The sequence below is a fragment of the Amblyomma mixtum genome, chromosome 8, assembly GCF_055824585.1.
Source record: "Amblyomma mixtum isolate Tamu chromosome 8, ASM5582458v1, whole genome shotgun sequence".
Lineage (NCBI taxonomy): Eukaryota > Metazoa > Arthropoda > Arachnida > Ixodida > Ixodidae > Amblyomma > Amblyomma mixtum.
In genome coordinates this window covers 56,040,379-56,061,190 of record NC_143019.1, presented here as the reverse complement: position 1 = coordinate 56,061,190, position 20,812 = coordinate 56,040,379, and the positions used below count along the sequence as shown (strand labels likewise).

The window sequence follows — 20,812 nt, the reverse complement described above, 5'->3', positions numbered from 1 at the left end:
TCACATCAAACTATGCAATAAGGGCAAAATTATTATCCTGCCTCTCACAGAAGTTGAGTTACAGGGTTTTGAATTTGCCACTTCACAAACGGGAAGAAACTGATAATTTCAAAATCCTATAACTCACCTTCTACAAGAGGCAGGACGATACTTTTACCCTTATTGCATAGCTTGATGTCTAGAGAAACCAATGGCATGCAGTCTAACAAGTTCCCTGCAGTAGAATTTCTTTCAGTCTCTCGGCAAAAGTTGCCTAACATATTGCATCAGTGCACAAGGACTTGTTGTGCATAAAATTAAATTACATATTTGAAATGAGCATGCGAAAATGCATATTCCCTGAAGATTTTATTGTTGCGACTACATTAATAAACATTTATTTCTACGACCCTCTTCCCCTCTTAAAGGTGCACTGAAGAGGAATCTGAACTTGTCTTTTTGCCGCGGGAACTCGATCTACATGTTCCTAGCATTCTTAGAAACTGCAACTTATTGCCCTGTGTGGCCAATTTCCCTAATTAAATCGAATTAACGTCCGGCTCAGGCCCTTTTTTTTTTAATTCTGCCTCGTACGGTGGGCGGAGTCGACCAACGCGTGGAGTGCCTTTCACCCAGTCCCGTGGCGGCTTGCCGCTCTGACATTGGCGGAGTAATACGTAGTAGTGCGTAGTAGCAAATAGTCCGCGCGTATTTTTATTTCTGCGGGCTTATTTTGCGGTTATATTATCTGCGAATGAAACTATTTATTCATGGAAGCCTAAAAAACAAAATAAAGCGAAAGCAAAGCCGCCACGGAGCTGGCTGAAAGGATCTCCACGGGTTGGTCGACTCCGCCCATCGTACGAGACAGAATTAAAAAAAAAAGGGCGGGAGACGGACGTTAATTCGATTTAATCAGGGAAATCGGCTATACAGGGCAATAAGTCGCAGTTTCTAAGAATGCTAGGAACGTGTAGATCGAGTTCCCGCGGCAAAAACACAAGTTCAGAATCCTCTTCAGTGCACCTTTAAATCGCAATGGTGCTTGTGGTGCAGCACGTAGGCAAGGTGCAGCATACCACTGCTGCAAGTTTCAATCAGCTGTTATATTAGTCCCTGTTAAAAGAGCTAGCTTCACTTACTCTGTTGAACTGGTGCACCTAAATTGTGATGGAGCACAGCGGAGCATCTCAGGCTGGCGCCTTACCTGCTGTGGTCCCTCCTCTCTGATGCCTCTTTGCAGCTCTTCTCATGTGCAGTCTTCACGTTGCCAAATCAGCCAGTGACCACCCAGAGCCGCGCTCTCCGCAACTTGAGGCGTCATGCCTGTGCGGGCCTGGTCAAATTGTGCCACCTCTACCCTAAGCTCGTCATGGTGAGCCTGTCAGATTGTATGTTCGGCGTTTGCAATGAAAATGCCTGTGACATCTGTTTGCATTCTCTCGATTCTAGCATGGAGGGTGTGGAAAGCATTGCAATGTAGATACCTGTCCTGTTTATTTATTGAAATTAAAGCCGCCGCGGTGGCTCAGTGGTTATGGTGCTCGGCTGCTGACCCGAAAGACACGGGTTCGATCCCGGCTGCGGCGGTTTAATTTCTTTGGAGGATAAATTCTAGAGGCCCGTGTACTGTGCGATGTCAGTGCACGTTAAAGAACCCCAGGTGGTCGAGATTTCCGGAGCCCTCCGCTACGGCGTCTCTCATAGCCTTAGTCGCTTTGGGACGTTAAACCCCATAAACCAGAACCAAACCAAAAGTAATAGGGTGGGCGTTCAGTATGTAAAAAAAAAATATACAGCATACACTTGACTAAGGGTTGCACCTTTTTTTTGTCGTTGTGGCAAAGTGCGGTCCTTACACAAAAGCAATATTTCTCAGTTCAGTTTTCCAGTTATTTTGCGGGGAAGCTACTGTTCTGTCCCACAGAGTATCACGCTATATATGCCTCCTAGTTGCAGATGCCCTTTAAGTGTCTTCATCGCTGTCACTGTCACCACTGCTCAGGCCCGGCTCCACACCACCCTCGTGAATAAAGTCATCTTCGGTTCCATCTAATGCATGCCAAATTACTAAAAATATTAAACATTCAGCAATGTCCGGGAACACCGCAGGACGTGAATTCAAAATCCAAGAGCAGATGAGTTGCAATGATGCTCTTTTTAGCTAACCAGTTGGCATCACTTCATGGTCGGCCGTTGCCGTCCTCTCCAAGTGTATCGGCGTCCGAATTCTGCTTAAAGTGACACACAACTTCACTGCGATGCATATTAAAAGATGGTAATTATGATGATAGCAGCAGGCAGCAGTCGTACTCTGGCAGCTTCCTGGGGAGTGTGCTGCTCAAGGAAGTTTAGCATACAAGCCTGAAACGCAGTAGCTTTTTGCAGTTTTTCTTTTCTCCTGCTTCTTGGCTCCCAAGTTACAGGAGAGTGGCCGTACATGAGCACAGTGCTTAGTCGAGTGTTATGTGGTATGACCACGTTTTACTCCCTTTTCGCTTCCTCATTACTGGAATCTTGAGGGTACAAAGAGACGTGCGTTACAACTAGTTGACCAGCAATTCTTTAACTGCTTGCATAAATTGGCAAGTTTCCTCCATATTTGTTGCAGCTTGTCTTAAGTGAGCAAGTTATTTGCCTGTACTGTAGATAAAAGCTGTAGTTTGCAAACTTTTCGGTGTGCTAGTTTCCTGAGCATATTTCACTGCAGACTTTTGTAGCAGGATGAGTCTTTTTTACCCTTCAGGTTTAGATTTTGTTTGGTGGATTGTCGAGAATAGACTTTACTTTGCCTAAGGACTATTTTACTTATGCTTTGCTTGTTTATTTTTTTTCCAGCCCTGCTTTGATCAGGTTTACTCTTCAGTGAAACGGATACAGACAGAGGACGTGGTGATCACGCAGCTTGAAGCATGCACCCTTGCGGAGGCCTTACTTGTCCTGAGGTGATCACTGCCTTTCCAGCCTCACACTGATTATCTTTTTAGTTACTGAATATTTATTGTTAGGCTTCTTATACTCTTGGAATGCCTTTGTGCAGTGGTCGTTAGAAATTGTATGTCGGCACTGTTATGCTCACAACATGTATAACAGAATATGGAGTAACATAGGTTTTTTTTTTTCTCTCCTCTTGCTGATAGTGTACATAAACTGCCTGATTATGTTCGATACAGTGTGTAAAATTCTTTGGGAGTGATACAATAAAGCCTTTAGTCTTGAATGTCGTTAGCAGCTATAAGTTCATGTCACTACAGAATCACAAGTAACTTTCCTGATGGTAGCGTTTTGTAAATTGTTTTCTTTCACCTGCATCGAATAGTAGTGGAAGCAAAGTTAGAGCAGTGCCTTACAATGCTTTCTTTGCAGCAACGAATTCCACGATTATGAACGGCAGTGCAAATTCATCGTTGAGGTTGTGTCGCCTGCCACGGCCATGTTGGCGAGAGATGAGATGAAGATGTAAGTCTTTTTGTCACACATTTCTTTTCGAGTCGCTCTATTCTTTGGTAACAATTCACTTGCATGATTGCAAAAAAGATGAAAGTGTTCCAAAATCATTTGGACTGTGCTTTTTATTCCACATTCTATCTTGGGACTGTGCTTTTTAAGGCTTGTTTCAACATAGGTAACCTGGGTCACTTAGCTTTTTCATTACCATGTCCTTCTGAAGTACCTCATGATGATTGTGTGTTCAGCTGTCCGTGCATCTCTGGATGAGTGCTGTTTTGACTTACACGTGCAAAGATGCAGTGTGCTGTTTCATTTTTTATTTACACAATACTGAAGACCTCACATAGTTCAAGCAGGATGGGCAAAAACTAGGAACAAAATATTGTCAATGCTTAGAACCAATTTCAGTAGCAGTATAATTTTGATAACAATAACAATTTCAATAGCACGTGTGGGACTTCACCTTTTGCAGAGTGGCGTCCTCACCTGAAGCATTCATGTCATTTATCGGTCTTACAAACGCACCAGTGGAGACTACTGCCGACGACAGCAGTGGCTACAATCGCTCTCAGGCAAGTGCACAGACCTTTGCCCAAGTTTTTCTGTCTGATTACTTCACATTTGTGCCACAGGCATGCAATTTTCTTGCGTGTCGTTCATAATGCAGGTAACAAGGAGTGTGCCAAATCTCTCCCCCTTGTTTTTTTCCAGTTGTTGCATTGTGTGAATGTGTTCTTGGCTCTAATCAAGAGGTGTCGTTGGCCTGACGACATTGAGGTGAGTGTAGCGCATTCTTTATTAACGCTGCCTGCAATCAGAATCAGGTCTCACTGCTTTTTTTTTTCTGCAGGTTGCCAAGAGAGGGGGTTTTTATTGCGAGGGAAGTGGCAGCTATCAGTCTCCCTATTTCCGAAATCCGGCAACGCCTTATGTGGTATCCCTGTTGCCAATCATGGCACAAATGTTGAGGTGAGACCGTAGTTCCTCTGACATTGCTGTGATGTAGACGCATTTCATAAGGTTTCCCTCTGCTAAGCATGTGCTTCGTGAGCGGTCTGCCCATTTAGTAGTTCCTAGTTTTTGGAGTTGAGAAATTGACCATTAGGTGTTCTCCTGTGTAGGTGAAAAGCAAACCTCCACTGGCGTGGAAACCGTTTTGTATGTCTCAACTCTCGATTTGCTGAATCTGCTGTGTCCAGGACTTACAACCAGTTGTGGAGTCCAGAGGCACGGACGAAGGCACACCTGATGTTTGCGCCAGCCTTTGACATCCACGACAGTGAGAAGAATTGCATCCTAGGTATGTGCAGTGTTGGGAACGTCTGTGCTGATGGGAAAATGTCGTCACTGTTTCAGTTCTTCTCGTCCTAGTTGTTCGGCCTTTTCAGTGCAAACAGTGCATTCTCTCAAGGGCTTAAGTAGCTTTGCTGGCAAACCGCTCCCTGGCCCTCGTGTTTTTTAAATTTTCCATGCCTAATGGCCCTGTACAAGATGCCAGGACATGCTAAGGCCATGTGACCTGCTTTGAACGGTTCTGAAAACATGCTGAACATCACCGCCATCTGATTATACAGTTAGTGCAGTTCATTCTGGTTTCGCAGAAATTTTGCTTTGCAGTCTGCACCGACAGCTAGACTCTACAAATAGTCACATTGAAGCAGACTAGTGGCTGTCACACCACAACTTTAGTTTTAGAACAGTAAAAAATTATTAATAGATCTCAAAAGATTAACAGGTTTCTGTTGCTTACACATTCCAAATAGGACTTTGAGGGACTCATTTCGTTTGCATTTGGGAACTGGCCTTATGATTTCTACTGGGGGGTTGTTCAAAATACAAAGGTGGTGCTGGCATTGCTTTGGACAATGAGGACTGCACTGATGTGAGCAGTGAACAGTGCTTGTTGTCACATTTGTGAACAATGGAACGAGGCTTAAAGGGACATGGACGACAAATACAAGTTGGTCTCTATCAATAGGGTACTACATTCTAATCACAGAGTGACCCCTGTCACCGAAAACGGGGCTATTATAAGCCGGAAAAGACCAAGAAAAGGAAATACAGGTGGCGCCATCAGTGGCAGGTTTGGCAAGTAAACTGAGTGCGTCGACACTGATTTTTGGGTGCGGATCTCAGAGGCTATGCTATGCCGCCATGCTCTTCAGAATGTTGGTAACCCGACCTTTTCGGAAAGGAAATCGTTAGTTTGAGTCGACTGGTGGCGAAAATTTTTAAATTCAATTTTCGCGGTGATAAATGTGTGTTTTGCTGCTGGACAAGCATGAACATGACCAGCAAGAGCGTCAGCGTCCGTTGTTGCCGCATCCTGCTCTACCACTCGTTTAGCTATCTAACAGAGTACTTTATTTACTTGCGTGTTGGATGCACCCACCATTTTGGTTGCCTGGATATAAATTTTTGGTAATATTTTTACCCTGGACGGTAAATGCCTTTCCCACCAAATTTTTCATGTAAATTTTTGGAGAAAAACTGCATTCTTTGTTCCAGTAAATACAGTACTCGGTACAGATCTGACTTTAAATTGTGACAGTTTTAGAGAGCTGCAGCTTCGAAATACGAGCAAAGACTAATGTTATTTCATGGCTTTGTCGTGCATGATTCTACATTGCGTTGTGCCTTGTAGGTTTGCGATCTGAGGCGGACCCATCAGAAGTGTTGGGTTCTAAGCAGCCCGTCGACCGTGCAAAGAGCTTCCTGTTCAGCTTTCAGGACTACTGGTACGATATGTTTTCACTGTTGCTTTTCCAGAGAAACTGAACATAGCACATATTTATGACATTGTCCCATCCTCCAGCCTGCCAAAAGATTTAGCGTGGTGCTGCTTAGCTTATTTATGAAGTCACTCTGCATTTCTGTGGGCATTATGCTGCATGAGATTTGTTTGACAACTTTTTTTGCAGTGGAGCATGAGCTATGTGATGAAAAGGTAACAGCTTCCACAAGTGTACCAAGTTCATGCAATTACGAGCCAACCACACATGTCTGGAAACTGTCACCTTACACGTATATTTCGCTCCTTTTGTAAATGACTCGTGAAACAGAGAAGAGATCGTTTTCTTTCTTCCTTATTGTTGTCTGTGATGACATGAAGATTTAATCATGCATTATAATGTGTATAGTCTTTGCTAGTAGCCCTTGGCTTTCAGAGCAGTGAATAAAGCTGCTTTGTAGAAACCGTAAATCACTATCAAAATAAGCATATGAATTCGCTGTTTTATGGAGGATGTTTGGTTCATTTTTAAGCCCAGATAGCAATTACTCATGCCAAAAAAAATTCTCCTGGTTGCAATTTTAATAGGTCTCTGTTTTTGTATGTCTGCGTACCAGCGAGGTATTGTAGCTGTGTAGTATATGACACTTAATGACAGACTGTTATAATTTCCTAATGTCATCAGGCGGTATAGATTACTTTGAGCTCCTTGGTTTTTGCAGTGTACACTAAAATATTTAAAATTTTATCCTGCTTTCTTCTATTGTGTCCTGTACTTGCCAGCCTACAAATCTTGGGCAACGCTGGACAGTCCCTGGGTCCCGAGTACTACCTGACGCCAGGATTGGCTGAAATGCTTGTCGGCGGTGTGTTGACGGGGCTAGATCAGCTACCCGACTACAGGCTACGTCCTGTCCTGCATATCCTTTACCTTTATAACATTGAAATTGCCTGGGTGCATTGCTCTAGACAATGAGTTCTCATTCTCTTTAGCCATGAGGAAGCCCATGAGCTTTCAAAGCGTGTCTTGGTTTCCGTCCCTTTATGCTCAGCATATATGGACACAGGACGATGGAAACACATTTGCATTAATTTGATTTGAGTTAAGTGAATTAAGTAAATAGTGACTGAGTCTACTGTGCAACTAACTGCAATGAACAACAGACGGAATAGACGATCCTCATATCGTGGAAAGCTTATCAATTCGGCACATGAGACGAATCTCTCCTTGACTGTTGTTGCACGCATCTTTCTGAGGCCCTTTGTGCAACACTGCCCCGCTGAGCTCCAAGCCACAGTCGTGTTGCCACTGCTCAAACCTGTGCTCCCTTTCATGTTCCAGGTGGGTCCTAGATTGTTTGCTTAGAAGAAATATGGGTTAACCATAAAGAGGGAAGCCACTAGCTGCCTGTTTACAGGGACATTTAAGTTGAAAAGGCGCCATTTGAATGGAGGTCTGTGCACACACATACAAAAAAATCTAAAATAACCTGTATCGCCTTGGTTGTAAGGTGCTCAATCTTTTTTTTGTCTTGGGGAATAGTTTTAGTAGGATATGGACAGCAGTGAAAGCCCTAGAAATGCAACGCACATAATGAAAATAACTGAAGTTAAATGAGTGTTGCTTTGTCATTTTCACTTACTTGAAAGATCAGCTATTGTTGCAGAACTATTTTTGGCAGATATCTCGTTCTAAAGTAGAACTGTCTAGTGTTGTTGCTTTTATTGATAAGCAGAATGCATAGTGCTTGATGCAGCCGCTTTGTTTTTGGATTCTTTGCAGAAACTGAATGCCAAGTGGGACAATTTCAGGCTCAAATATGGTAACAGGTATAGGTGTCCTACATATCCTACACTTCGTTTCACTAGGTTATGTAGATTATGTGTGCATTTGGATATTGCTGATGTGATCATGGTTGGTACAAATTTGGGCATGACAGGAGTTCTTAAAATTCCCTGGCTGGCATCGATTTGTACGAAGTGCGAAATTTCGGATGGTCCGAACACTGTCCCATGCCACTGTGGATGATACCCATCCGCAAGCCATGACTACCTGAACCAAGCACCAAGAAGCCAAGCACTACCTGAACATTACTAATGCGGGATAGCCAGTTGCGCGCCATGTGCCATGAGCAGTGAGTGGCTGCGTCTGGCCGTAAATAAATTTCGTCTCTGCTTGAATATGTGTCTGCGAATGCACTTCCCGTGCTTCCACATATGGGTTTGGCTTGGATGATATGTATATTTTTTGCAACCTCATGATATTCGTATCACTGAGATTCTACTGTACTACTGTAATTCATTCCTATGCCCCATATCTATGCACCACTGATGTAATTGCAAAAATGATAACTAAATGGGCACTGCTCAAACCTGGCATGTAGTTTGTAGGTGCACTAACTAAGCCTTCGTTTTTAACTGAACGTACTTGAGAAATCTCTACAGGGCAGTATGCAAAGAAGAAAAATCAGTTGCAAGTATCAGCGCTTCTGTGAAAGAAGTTTCTAGAATTAAGGTGTATCCTGCTGTCCACAACTTGCTGGAATCATCATTTCGTCTACCGGAGTCATTGTTGATTGCTCAGCCTTCTTAATTCTGCCCTGTTTGCCTCCCACACCCATTCCCGTTTACACATTACAGTGTGGATTATGAGACTGAGATGACTGAGGAGCAGGAATTATTGGACGACCAGCTGAACCGTCTTCTTTCACGCGAGTTTCTTGATGTCTTAGGTGAGTGAAGGAAAGATCATCGATGCCTGCTTTTGTTTTGCTTTTACCCTGTATGTACTAAGCGAGTATTAAACTTAATGCAGGATGCTAATTATCCTGCATTTCTGGGACTGCATAGGAATATGTTACAATTAAAAGTAATGAATATTAGCAGGATTTCAATCCACAGGTGGCAGGGATTTGTAGGGCTTCCAGACACCTGTTGATCTGTCTGACTGCCTGACTCTGAGGTAGCTGCATTCTTTTAGCAAATACAGTAAACTCCCTGTTGAATACAGGGGGATACCAGAAAAACTTTTGTTTGTCGAAACTGATGTTCAGTTTAGCAGTAGGGCCAGCAACACAACGAAAGCTCATTAATTTTAGTCCTATTTACGTAAGTGGCAAATTTTAATAATGACGAGTGTTCACATGGGTGGCAAAGATGTTTGCTGATCTAAGGTAGCTGATGCTCCTGTTATTTGGATGGATCAGTTCATGTGGCAGGCACCAAGTCTGCCATGGCACCATGTTGGACTGGAACTGAGCAGCAGACCATGCACCTCCACAGTGATCGGTTCCTCTGCTGGAGCGCCACCTCCAAGGGTTTTAATTTGTTCATATTTATCTTATTTACCATCTCACCATTTCACAAGTTTTGCCACGAGAGAACAACGCAAAGATACAAAGATAGACACGACCAAAGCTGTTGTCTCTCCATATGCCCTTATTTTGCAGTGCTGTTTGGCAGTGCAACTTCATGAGGATTTAACTAGCCCAGACCAGAGTTATATGAGAAGACACCACTTTTTTTCTTGTTGTGACATGGTGGAGGTAGTGAAGGCACTATAGAAAGGCACTATTCAAAGTAGATATCTAGCTCGGCCACTGTTTTGTAGTTGTTGCAACCTCTTCTGGTTACCTTCCCTCGTTATCATATTTGAAGGGTCGCCTCTGCGCCGCACTGATGGTGGCAAAAGTTCTAAGCCAAGAAACCTTGCAGGCTTTAAAGTGCAGCACATTTTCCCAAATTATCATGGAGAAGTGCAATGTCGGAAGGATTGCACTGCTACGTATTTGTTGAGTGAAGCACATATCATAGAGGCTTTCAAACGCTGGTAATTCCAGCCAAAACAGTGTTGATGTTGGTGCTCTCTCCATTTATGTGTGTGTGTGTGGGGGGGGGGGGGGGATTTCACACCGATCCAAGCAACCAAGCTGTTGGAGGGTGGAAGTGGGGGTTGGTGTTTCTGGAGATTGATGGTGCATGGTTGGGCAGTACACCTAACACCCATAGAGAAGGCTAAAGCTTGGGAATGTGGCACCTTCGGGCACCTTCTGGGCCCCAAGGAGGCGCCTTCTGAAGCATCCTGCTGTAGGTGCACCTCTGGGCGCCTGCCAAACTCTACGGACCAGGGTTACTCGAAGGCCCAGGGTGGGCTTCGTATAACGGCTCGCGCCGTAAAAAAAAAAGGGGGAGGGGGGGAGCGGAAATTTCAAATTTGTTCTCTGTGTACATTTTTAAGTCCCGCCTTTTGCAGCGGCCGTCCTGCTCACCAAGCGTGGCCAGCAAGACACCAGCATTGACAGCATGAACGAAGACCAGGAGGGAAAGCAGGTGGAATCAAATGCAGCGGTGGTATCTGCTTTCGGGGCCACCATTCTTAAAACGGAGGTACGTTGTACTCCTTCCTCGTAATTGTTCACTTGAATGCCACATGCTTTTCTTCTTATGTGGTGTTGTTCTCTCTTGGCATTCTGTTTTTCTGTGCTGTACAGATCAAACAACATGAGTCTCTTTAAAACTTGTGTCGCATCATGTTACTGAATAGCTTTTGCGTGAAGGACTTTCTAAAAAAGTCAGTGCTTGCTAGTTTTACACACGGATAGTGCAGTGCTGTTATGCTTAAAATGGTGGTAGTTTTTCATGACCCTTTTCATGACATTGCAGACTGAGTCAGTGTGTCACATGGTGGACCTGTACGCACTAAGGGCAGTCCATTTCTGTGCGGTGAAATCGATAATCAAATGCTCTATTGTGACCATACCTTCCTCTCTCATTTCATGCATTCTTTGCACGTTTCTCTGCTCTCTGGAACAATCCTTGGCTGCGGCCACAAAGATGAGATCTGAAGTCGTACTATGCAGCATGCTTTGTGCGTTTAATTACCACAAGCATGTGAGTGGCAATCACTTGGGAATAGAATGTTTTTTTGGGGGGAATGTGGTGATTTTTTAGCGAGGGAGGCTAGTTTTGGTTTCTATACTACTGAAGGTGAGTCTGAGTCATTGGGCGTACTGCTTGTCAACTGACAAGTCCTTGAAGCTACAACTGTGTTATCTATGGACACGTGCTTCGTCTAAATGCCTTTAACTTTCTATCTTGACACTTTGCATGTGCTTAGGTCCTCTGTGTGTTTCCTTTCTGTATTTCCTCTCTTCGAACTTGTCCCCTCCCCCCCAAGCATAGGATAAGCAAACTACTGTATTTACTCGCATATTAGATGCGCACCCTTCTTTGGCTGTAAAAAAAAAAACATTTTTTTTTTCCTTATGTAGTAACTGCACCTCTTTCTTTTGATGTACAGTCTGGGGCTGATGATAGTGATGATGGCAGGGGCCCTTTCTGCTACACAATACTACGCAATAACTATAAAACGCCATCTGTCGAATGTCAAGACTACTACAGTGAAAGCTCGTTAATTCGACCCCCGTTAATTCGGCAAATCGGATAATTCGACGCGCGCGCGAGGTCCCTACAATTATACATAGGAGTCTATGGGGCGAAACTCTCGTTAATTCGAACAAATTCTGCCGTGCGTCGGTTAATTCGACTTCACTCCACAGCCCGCCAAGCCGGTGTGCCGAGAGCAAAAAGAAAAGAACACTGCCATGAGCGGCGCTACTGTACGGCTGATAGGCCATCCCTATGGTCATATCATCCATCCATCGGTCCATCCATCCGAGGAAGCGAGTTAGCGGCGGGCTGGCGTCTTTATTTTTTTTTGTGCTTTGTTGTGTCGCAGCAGTCGCTATCACGGTTATTTACGGCGCCTTTTTTGGTAAATGCGCGCTTTGTCAGCGTGTTTCCTGCGCTACTTGTTGTTACTGTTTTGTTGCGACTGAGAGAAGGGTGAAAGGAAATCGCAAGGGATTGCCTACTGGCTCAGCCACCACCGCTGCCATGTGCAGATAGAGGAGAGTTAAAAGATCAGAGAAAAAGATAGAGAAAAGATAAGACACCCGTCCACAGTCCCCGTGCAGATAAGAGGAGAGTTAAAAGATCAGAGGAAAGATAAGACCCGTCCCAGCAACAACGCCGTCCCCGCGGACGCTGGTTGAAAAAACAGATCAGCGGGGAGCGGCGCTCCCTTCACCTCCTCCCCGCGCTGCTTTCCGGTGGGTAGCGCGCAGGGCCTGCGCGCCGCCTCGCCTTCGTGTCCTGTCAGCTGACCGAGGATGAAATAATTGAAGTGACAGGCGCTGACAACGACGACGATTTACGATTGTGAGCAGTTGCACCAAATGCCGAAGTGCACGGTGAAAGAAGCCGCAGAAGCCTTGTCCGTGCGGGAGGACTTCTGTGAACAAATCCCTGACGGCGCGTGTGCCGCGGAGCACCTGGCAGCTGTTAGAGCTATCGTAGTCGCTCAAATTCGCTCGAAAAAGCGGACGGTGATTACAGATTTCCTTGCCAACTAAAGGTATACGTCCTGTTGCGGCAAACATTGTTTTTTGTTGTTCATTCGATAATTCGACATTCGGATAATTCGACAATTTTTCGCGGTCCCGTCAGTGTCGAATTAACGAGCTTTTACTGTATATGTCATTGTACGGGATGAACATACACTGACAATGTTCTGCGATGGATCTGAGACTGGACAGAAACTGCGCCTGGTTCTTAAGGGTTTCTCTGTTTTGTCTGCTATATTGTAAACGGTTGTAGCTACTTGCTGCAGTCGGGCTTTGCACTTAATGCTGTGGGTTGTAATACAGCGAACTCAAGTTGTGCTTTCTTTCTACAGCATTGTGGGTCGCTACATGGGTTATACGCGCAGGTTTTAGATAAAAGTTATTGACTATGCTCTCAAGCACGGAATCATGCCGAAGTGCATTTTGTTTCATTTAAAAGTTCAGTGGTGCCGAATGGAGTCTTTATTCCACCAGCCTATTTAACTTTCCCATTTTTACTGCTTCAGATTTTTAAAAGATAGTGTACCCTGCATAATAAGTGCACCTCCCAAATTTCCAGAGATTTTTTGGGAAAAGAAGCGCGTTCATTGTGTGAGTAAATGTGATAGGTGTTTTTCCTCCCTTTTATGCTCTCACCCTCGCTGATTCATTTCCTCGGCTATCAGTAGCAGCCTGCAGCATTAGGCTGCTCTTCCTAATGTGGTGTCAGTACAGCAGACTTACTCATCACACTGGGAAGCGGGCTGGGGCAGCTTTATTTGTAATCAGTGGACAGTGAGTCTTGCTCTCTCTCCACAACACGCAGGAGCTGTGCTCAACTGTGGTGATGGCCGTGTTCAATGCCCTGCACTGGTCGGACACTGCTGCATCCTTCAAGGCCCTCCAGCTGAGCATGCCTCTGCTGAAACTTGTGAGTGCACCTTTGATTCATCTTCTTACTCTTTGTTCCCGACGTGGTCGCCTCAACACTACAGTGCAGTGAACTCTGGCACTTAAAGGGAAGCTGAAACGGTTTTTTGAGAATTCGAGGTTATTCAAGAATTCAAATCTATCAAGCATCTAGATAAAGCACGAGAAGTATTTTCGCACTAGCATTTAAGATGGTGTCATAATCATCAATTAAAACCGCGACGATTTTTAGGCTTCTCCTCACTACGCTAGAGGAGTGCGGGGAAACTCGACAGTGACGTCATTGTTGCCGAAATTTTAGATGTCCGCTGCTTATGCCTGCATGCTGCTGTGTGTCGTCAGATAGCTCCAAACAATGCATCGTGAGCTTCACCTTTGATGGCGTCGGTTTTCTTTCATGGAATAACCGTTTCTTCGCTGGAAACGTACTGCTGTCATACGTGACGTCATTATCGGGGCCTCTGCTCGTCGCTGTGCACTTCAGAGAAGCCTGAAGGCCGACGACGACTTTATTTGGCAATTACGCCACCATTTCAGATGCTAGAGCAAAACAATTTTAAATTCATCGAATTCTAAAACCCCTTCAGTAGCCCTTTAAGCGGTGTGTTGATGCAAACTGAGGAAGTTGGCACGAGACTGCGGCATCAGTGCCAGCATAAATTTCTGTTCGAAAAGTGAAACTTTCTGTAGAGATGTATCAGACTGACGTGCAACCTGAAACTTAGAAGATTTTTATCCTTACCAGTGCTGCTGTGCCCTCTGTCCTCACTGTACCCCTACCGTATTTTCCGGTATATAAGACACGGCTTTTTTTTTTTCAAAAATCTTGCTGGTGCGTCCTATACAAGGGTGCGTCTTATATGCTAATTTTTGTTTTGTTTCTTTTTTTTTGGGGGGGGGGGATTTCAGAAATTACTCTGGTTCATTTCAAGCTTTTTTCACCGAAAAAATATATATACCAATAATGCGGTTGTAACACGGTTAATACTTCAATACGGGGACCGCCGTGCGCAGCTTTTTTACGTGAACTTTATTATGAAACGGCGGGGATGACGACTTCCGGGATCATAAACACGCAGCCGTTTCAGAGGCTCCAAGCAAAAGCAATGTGAAATGCCAAAAGATGGCGACAGTCGCGTTTCTCGCCATTATCAAGACAAGCCGGCGTTTTCTTTAGTCACCCTTTGCAACTTTGTTTGCTCCGTGTACGTAGTGCGAAGAGAATGTTTCAGCCGCGTTGCGTCCAGAAATGAGCGGACTTGTTGATAGCACATCTGAAGATGAAGACTTCGAAGGTTTTTAGTTAATATAAAATGTTGTTATGGACATAAGGAGAGTTCCTTCGTTTTTTTCTTTTTTGCTAAAACGTGGGTGGGTATTGCGTGAGTGTTGCCTTTTTCGATCACTTAGAACTTCTGACAGGTACGGTGCATTTTGCGATGGTCGCACAAGCATGTTTAATTAAGCCTCTCTAGCCTAACTGAGTAAATTGGGGTGCGTCTTATACACGGGTGAGTCTTATATACCAACTTTTTCAGTGACAGCCTGCATATATGCCGTGTGCGTCTTATACAAGAGTGCGTCTTATACACCGGAAAATACGGTATTTTATTCCCTCTCACCCTCCCCCAATACAGAGTAGCAGGCTAGCTCGAGCCGACCCCTTTGCCTCTCTTTGTAAATGGACCTCTTTCTCCCTCATGAGCATAGCCAACATCATTTCTATGCCCTGTTGCTGACCTGACCTCCGGCCGTTCTCCCTCGCAGATGTTTGAGCACGGAGTGGTACGGGATGAAGGCAGTGCGACCTACCTGCTGCGGTGTGTGCTGATGGGCCTGCAGGTGTTGGGTGAGCACGACATCAACCAGACGCTGCTGGTCTCCCTGGGGCTGGCCCTGTACCAGGCTGCACGGCCCCTCTTCCCCGGACTCTGCGCCACCCTGCTCCAGATCCCAGGCTGCACTCCCGAAGCCCTGGAGGTCGGCTTCCTTTTGTGGTTAGGGCTGGGGAGCGTGCAGGGAAAGCCCACTGCAAGGAGAAACTCTCCTCCGTACAAGCGTGAATGAATAACTTCGTTCGTTATGATCAGGACCGTTTGTTTTCTTTCACTGAATTTTTTTTTTTACTAGATAATAATTTATTCGGTACATATTGGTTACATAAATTCAGTATACAGGCGAGGGTCCCGAAGTCAAGCGACTGTCACGGGACCCCCAGTAGATTAATACTAACTTGAATAAAAAACAAGCAGCATCACAGACAGGTACAATTAGCAGTAATAACAATGGTAATTTAAATAAGTAAATTTATATAATGAGAATGAAATAGATTAGCAGGGCAAAAACAAACAGACAAGGAAAACCAGAATAACAACCCACCATAAATAATATTGTACAAAATACAGCGTTGTGAAAAGACATATAAAGAAACAATTGAGAATACAAGGATACAGTTCTCAAAAAACAAAAAACAAAGTAGAAATTTCTAGCAAATAATTAAGGACAAGAATTTTCTAAAGTGAATAGAAGGAGTTCACTCCACATTTTGCTGCAAAAGAAAAAGAAATTCTCGCACCCCAAACAGATTTTTATCCTATGATGTGCGTTCTAAAGAACGCATGTTTTCCAGCGCACAGAGCTGAAAACACTGCACGAAAATTAGTGGATATTTTATGCTTAATTCAGCGAAGTATTTTTGGTTAACTGTTATTTTTAAACCTTTTTTAATACCCGTTATTCTTAGCGCAGCTTAACTTGAGGATATGTCTGAAAGTATGCGCAAGAAGTGAGATCCCAAAACACGGGTACTGTCCACGTGTCTTTGGCATCACTGTATAAACTGCCGTGTACACCGGCGACATGCTTGTCCTAGGCCATTGTGTATTTAAAACGGTCCCTGTGATGTTGAATGAATGTTTTCGCAGTATACAAACAAAGGGAGGCAGGTCTTGCATGGACACTGAAGGACTGTGCAGGAAGTTCTAATGATCGTGATATAAAACAATTGCAGTATAGTGCACTCTCTTTTCATGGAACCTCAAGGGATCAGGAAAATTTGTTCCATTTATCAGGAGTTCGGTTTACAGAAAAATAAGTGAAATCTCGATACAACGAACTTCGCGGGGTCGCGAATAATCGTTCGTTATTTTGAAATATCGTAATAACGAAAGACTCGCGAAAAAAGGTAGTAGTATTACTGGACTATGAAAATACTGTACCTTCAGGAAGGGCACACGACAAGCTATGTAATTTTCGAACAGGAACGCAAACGAGAGGTTCAGCGCTCGTTTATTTGAAGAAATCCGTGATTCTGGCGGATGCGACACAGGCGCCCCAGGACGAACTCTTCAACGTCTTAAACTTTTTGGTGCACAGAATCAGGCACATCGCTACAACGTCCGATGAATGTGCGAAGTTTGCCTATGGATGCAAGAACCTCCGCACTAGACAGGTTCGTCCGCTTGGTCTGCAGGCGGCGAGTCGGCATCGTCGTCCAATTGATTTTTTTCACCGCGCTCTTCATACTCGCGAACGCTGCTCACGGTGTCTTCTACAGTCAGCTCTGCTGATTTCAGGGCAGCATTTTCTGACTCAGCGTAGTCGGCAAAAGTTACAGAAGAGTCTACAGAGAGTTTCTCAGTGACTTCAGTCTGCACCTCTTTTGCACTGTCGTCATCCGTGCTATCAGCGTCATCGCAGTCTTCTGTGTGAAGCGTCAATTTCACCAGGCCAGCTTTCCTCCAGCAGTCATTGATGGTCGAGGCCTTTACGTTCCACCACACCCCAGTTACCATTTCGGCAGCCTGGCGGACATTTATGGCTGTCGGGAGTCCGAGCTGAAGGTTTAACAGTGCTGCACCAGGCGCTTCCGAAACTCTGTTTTTACGCACCTTATAATCCCCTGATCCAAGGGTTGGAGCAACGATGTGTTTCATTAAGCGTGAACTGCCGTCGCTTCATCTTGACGCTGGCGCCCACAGAATTCATCGTCCGCACAGTCAACACGCAGCGGCGAGAAACGGCCTCGCGTTCACGGCGGCCGCACACAAAAAAAGAAAAGCGCGGAGGTAGTCACATGCACACCGTGGGAGAAAAAAAAACGAAGGAGGAGAGACGAGCCAACTTCCGGTTGCGAGGTGGCTTCGGATTGGACTGGATTGTATCGGATGCCTACCCTTGGCGATTAGCAGAGAGCGTGTGCCCATGCGTGTGCCTCTCGGGGAGTTGGCTCACTTCTCCGGGGTAAGTTCGTAATAATGAGGTGCATTTATAATAGGTGGGCAAATAAATTATGCTCGTTATTCTGAAATGTTCGATATTTTGAAATTCGTAGTAGCGAAATATTTTTACATTGAAAATATAGATATTTTGGCGGGGATTTTGAAAAAGTTCGTAAATATGAAAAATTCGTTAATGTGAGGTTCGTAGTAATGAGATTATACACAATGAGCAAAACTTTATTGTAAAAGAGTAAGGAGCAGATGCAGATATTTTTTTTACAAACTACTGCAAATGAAAGAAAAGAAAAAGTAATGCTCTTTTACGTTTTCTACCAATAAAATACAGTGGGAATGGCTGCTTATTCAGCAGTGAAAAAAAAAGATCTTACGCTTGTTTGAGTTAGCTCTTGCAGCCATTTTTTTCCCCCATACTTGAGGGTTGCACAGAAAGAGTTCTGAACCTTGCTCTTGCTGAAAGAAGCTCTTAGCATTTGCACTGCCGATTCTGCCTACATTGGAAATGAAAACCAGGAAAAAAATATATATATATTGAAAAATGAAACCAGTCACTAATGATGCGTAAGGCCCCCAGTTTACCGCAATACCGTGGCTTCCTGCGGATTTTAACTTTTTTTCTAGATTGTCGTGTTAGCAGCAACATTGTCTTTTCTTGATGATATTTTGTTTGTGGGCATCAGTAGGGATAATAGAATGATGAGAATCTTGTGGTTTTATTCGTCTGAATTCTCTGGAATGATAGAACCTGCTAATGAGCAAAGTTCTGCCGATGCTTTGACATGCTTGATCCCCCATCTGCTCAAGCGAGCACTGCAGCTCTGCTAGCAACACGCTCACACGCTTCTGCGGGAAAAGTCGCGATACTGCGCCTGCCAAAAGCAGTATTACCATATTTACACGAATATAACTTAGTTTATTCTCTAACTCATCTGTTTCAGAAAGGACCTCGCATTACATTCGGAACTAAGCTGCGTATATTGCATGCATTTTATTTTTCCCAATCTTTTTTGGCTTGACTTCCGTTTCAGCTTTGATTCTGTTTAACCCATTTCTATTTGTCGAGACTGTACTGCAGATGAAAAAAAAAATGAGTTTCCTTTTTTTGGTAAACGATATTTGTGCAACCTGTCATTTCCACATTGTATTCCCGTTGTTTATCAAAGAACTATTCATCAAAATATAGAGCACTTTGTGTCCCACACAAAAATGACTGCTTTAGAAGGTGCTTTTTTGCATGGTCATCTATGCTGAGTGCCCAGGCAGTTTTTTATCTACTCACATGGATGTCCCCAGCTATGGGTGCTTTATTAGTGTGATGTGGCTAATGTTCCTTGCACTCTTTGTGTGTGCAGGCCTTTGAGTCCAAGCTCCAACCTCCTGCTGATGGCAAGGCGCTGCCCGAAAAGAAGAAAAAGGACCTTTTCAAGAGGCTTATATCTCCGATCATTGGGGTGAGTTTTGTTTGGTTGCTGCTGTCACAGCAGAACCACACTTGGGTTAATTTATCATATCTCTGCATTCTGCTTAAAGGTGCACTGAAGAGGAATCTGAACTTGTCTTTTTGCCGCGGGAACTCGTTCTACACGTTCCTAGCATTCTTAGAAACTGCGACTTATTGCCCTTTGTGGCCGATTTCCCCAATTAAATCGAATTAACGTCCGGCTCCCACCTTTTTTTTTTTAATTCTCCCTCGTACGGTGGGCGGAGTCGACCAACGCGTGGAGCGCCTTTCACCCAGTCCCGTGGCGGCTTGCCGCTCTACCGTTGGCGGAGTAATACGTAGTAGTCCGTAGTAGCAAATAGTCCGCGCGTATTTTTATTTCTTCGGGCTTATTTTGCGGCTATATTATCTGCGAATGAAACTATTTTATTCATGGAAACCTAAAAAACAAAATAAAGCGAAAGCAAAGCCTCCACGGGACTGGGTGAAAGGCGCTCCACGCGTTGGTCGACTCCGCCCACCGTACGAGGGAGAATTAAAAAAGAAAAGGCGGGAGCCGGACGTTAATTCTATTTAATTGGGGAAATCGGCCACACAGGGCAATAAGTCGCAGTTTCTAAGAATGCTAGGAACGTGTAGATTGAGTTCCCGCGGCAAAAAGACAAGTTCAGAATCCTCTTCAGTGCACCTTTAAGGTAACAAGTATAAGCTGCCCTAGAAAAGGAACTCAGCATTGAGGTGTCAGGCTTGGGTAATGGCTGTGGCTTGTTTTTGTATGAAAGGAACCCATGAAGTTGTGTTCAAATAATAATGCAGTGAAACCTCATTACTTTGGACTGCAGGTTATTAAGAAAAGTGTCCGAATTATCCAAAGGTGTGAATAAATGAATGATCTGAAAAAAACTGCTGTGAGCAGTACACATCGTCGTACTAAATTTATATTTATTTATTTATTTATTTATTTATTTATTTATTCAATACTGCAGACCTTTATGGCCCAAGCAGGAGGGGCATACAAATGACATCAGAGTACAGAACGAAGATAGCAAATAATAATTTCAAAACACTTGTTCTTTGGGATTACGAGCAAAACAAGGACTAAACGAAATGCAAACCGAGCTCTTCGTTTGGCAAAGTCATAAACAGAAACAAACAGAAGTAAGCCAATTAATGAAATATCCAAAAATGAAATGTCAAACATGCAGCAAACGATCAGTTCGGGCAACCAAAAAACAGACAAGAAAAACATTTCAGAGCAATTCAAGGTTTTAAATTGAATCAATGCTGGTTAGAAGAGACAGAGGTAAGTTGTTCCAATCTGTTATGGTGAAAATCTGGGCGGTGGTTGTCAGCTTTTGAGATGAAAACTGCACGGTCACTATTTTTTGCAGTTCCGTCACCATCAGATAGTGTACTGCGTGTCGCTGTTGAGAATATCAATGCAGAAGCGCTCCTCCAGAGCACGCACTAATAGAGAGAGGGAAATGGAAGTAAGGGTGACCGGGTTGGAGGTGACAGGTGGCGAGAGGGAAATCGCAGTTGCCAATCAGAGTCGAGGGGTGGAGAGAGTGACGAGGGGGTACAACATTGCGCTGTGATTACTTGATTGAATCACGCCATCCGCCACCGTCGGGAGGGAGCACTAATGCTAATGTACAGT

General features: G+C 44.2%; 1 protein-coding gene across 2 annotated transcripts in view; it reads left to right on the top strand.

Moving 5' to 3' along the window:
• Ranbp21 (exportin-5-like protein Ranbp21) overlaps positions 1-20,812 on the top strand; it is a 61,075-nt gene that overhangs the window by 36,019 nt on the left and 4,244 nt on the right. For both annotated transcript variants that reach the window (XM_089558132.1, XM_089558131.1), the window contains exons 17-32: positions 1,223-1,354; positions 2,818-2,924; positions 3,346-3,438; positions 3,902-4,001; positions 4,141-4,206; positions 4,280-4,398; positions 4,629-4,729; positions 6,074-6,167; positions 6,944-7,080; positions 7,405-7,502; positions 7,944-7,990; positions 8,801-8,892; positions 10,413-10,546; positions 13,370-13,474; positions 15,241-15,453; positions 19,064-19,162. In XM_089558132.1, coding sequence (XP_089414258.1) covers positions 1,223-1,354; positions 2,818-2,924; positions 3,346-3,438; positions 3,902-4,001; positions 4,141-4,206; positions 4,280-4,398; positions 4,629-4,729; positions 6,074-6,167; positions 6,944-7,080; positions 7,405-7,502; positions 7,944-7,990; positions 8,801-8,892; positions 10,413-10,546; positions 13,370-13,474; positions 15,241-15,453; positions 19,064-19,162 — 1,737 coding nt within the window. The remainder of the gene's footprint in view (positions 1-1,222; positions 1,355-2,817; positions 2,925-3,345; positions 3,439-3,901; positions 4,002-4,140; positions 4,207-4,279; positions 4,399-4,628; positions 4,730-6,073; positions 6,168-6,943; positions 7,081-7,404; positions 7,503-7,943; positions 7,991-8,800; positions 8,893-10,412; positions 10,547-13,369; positions 13,475-15,240; positions 15,454-19,063; positions 19,163-20,812) is intronic.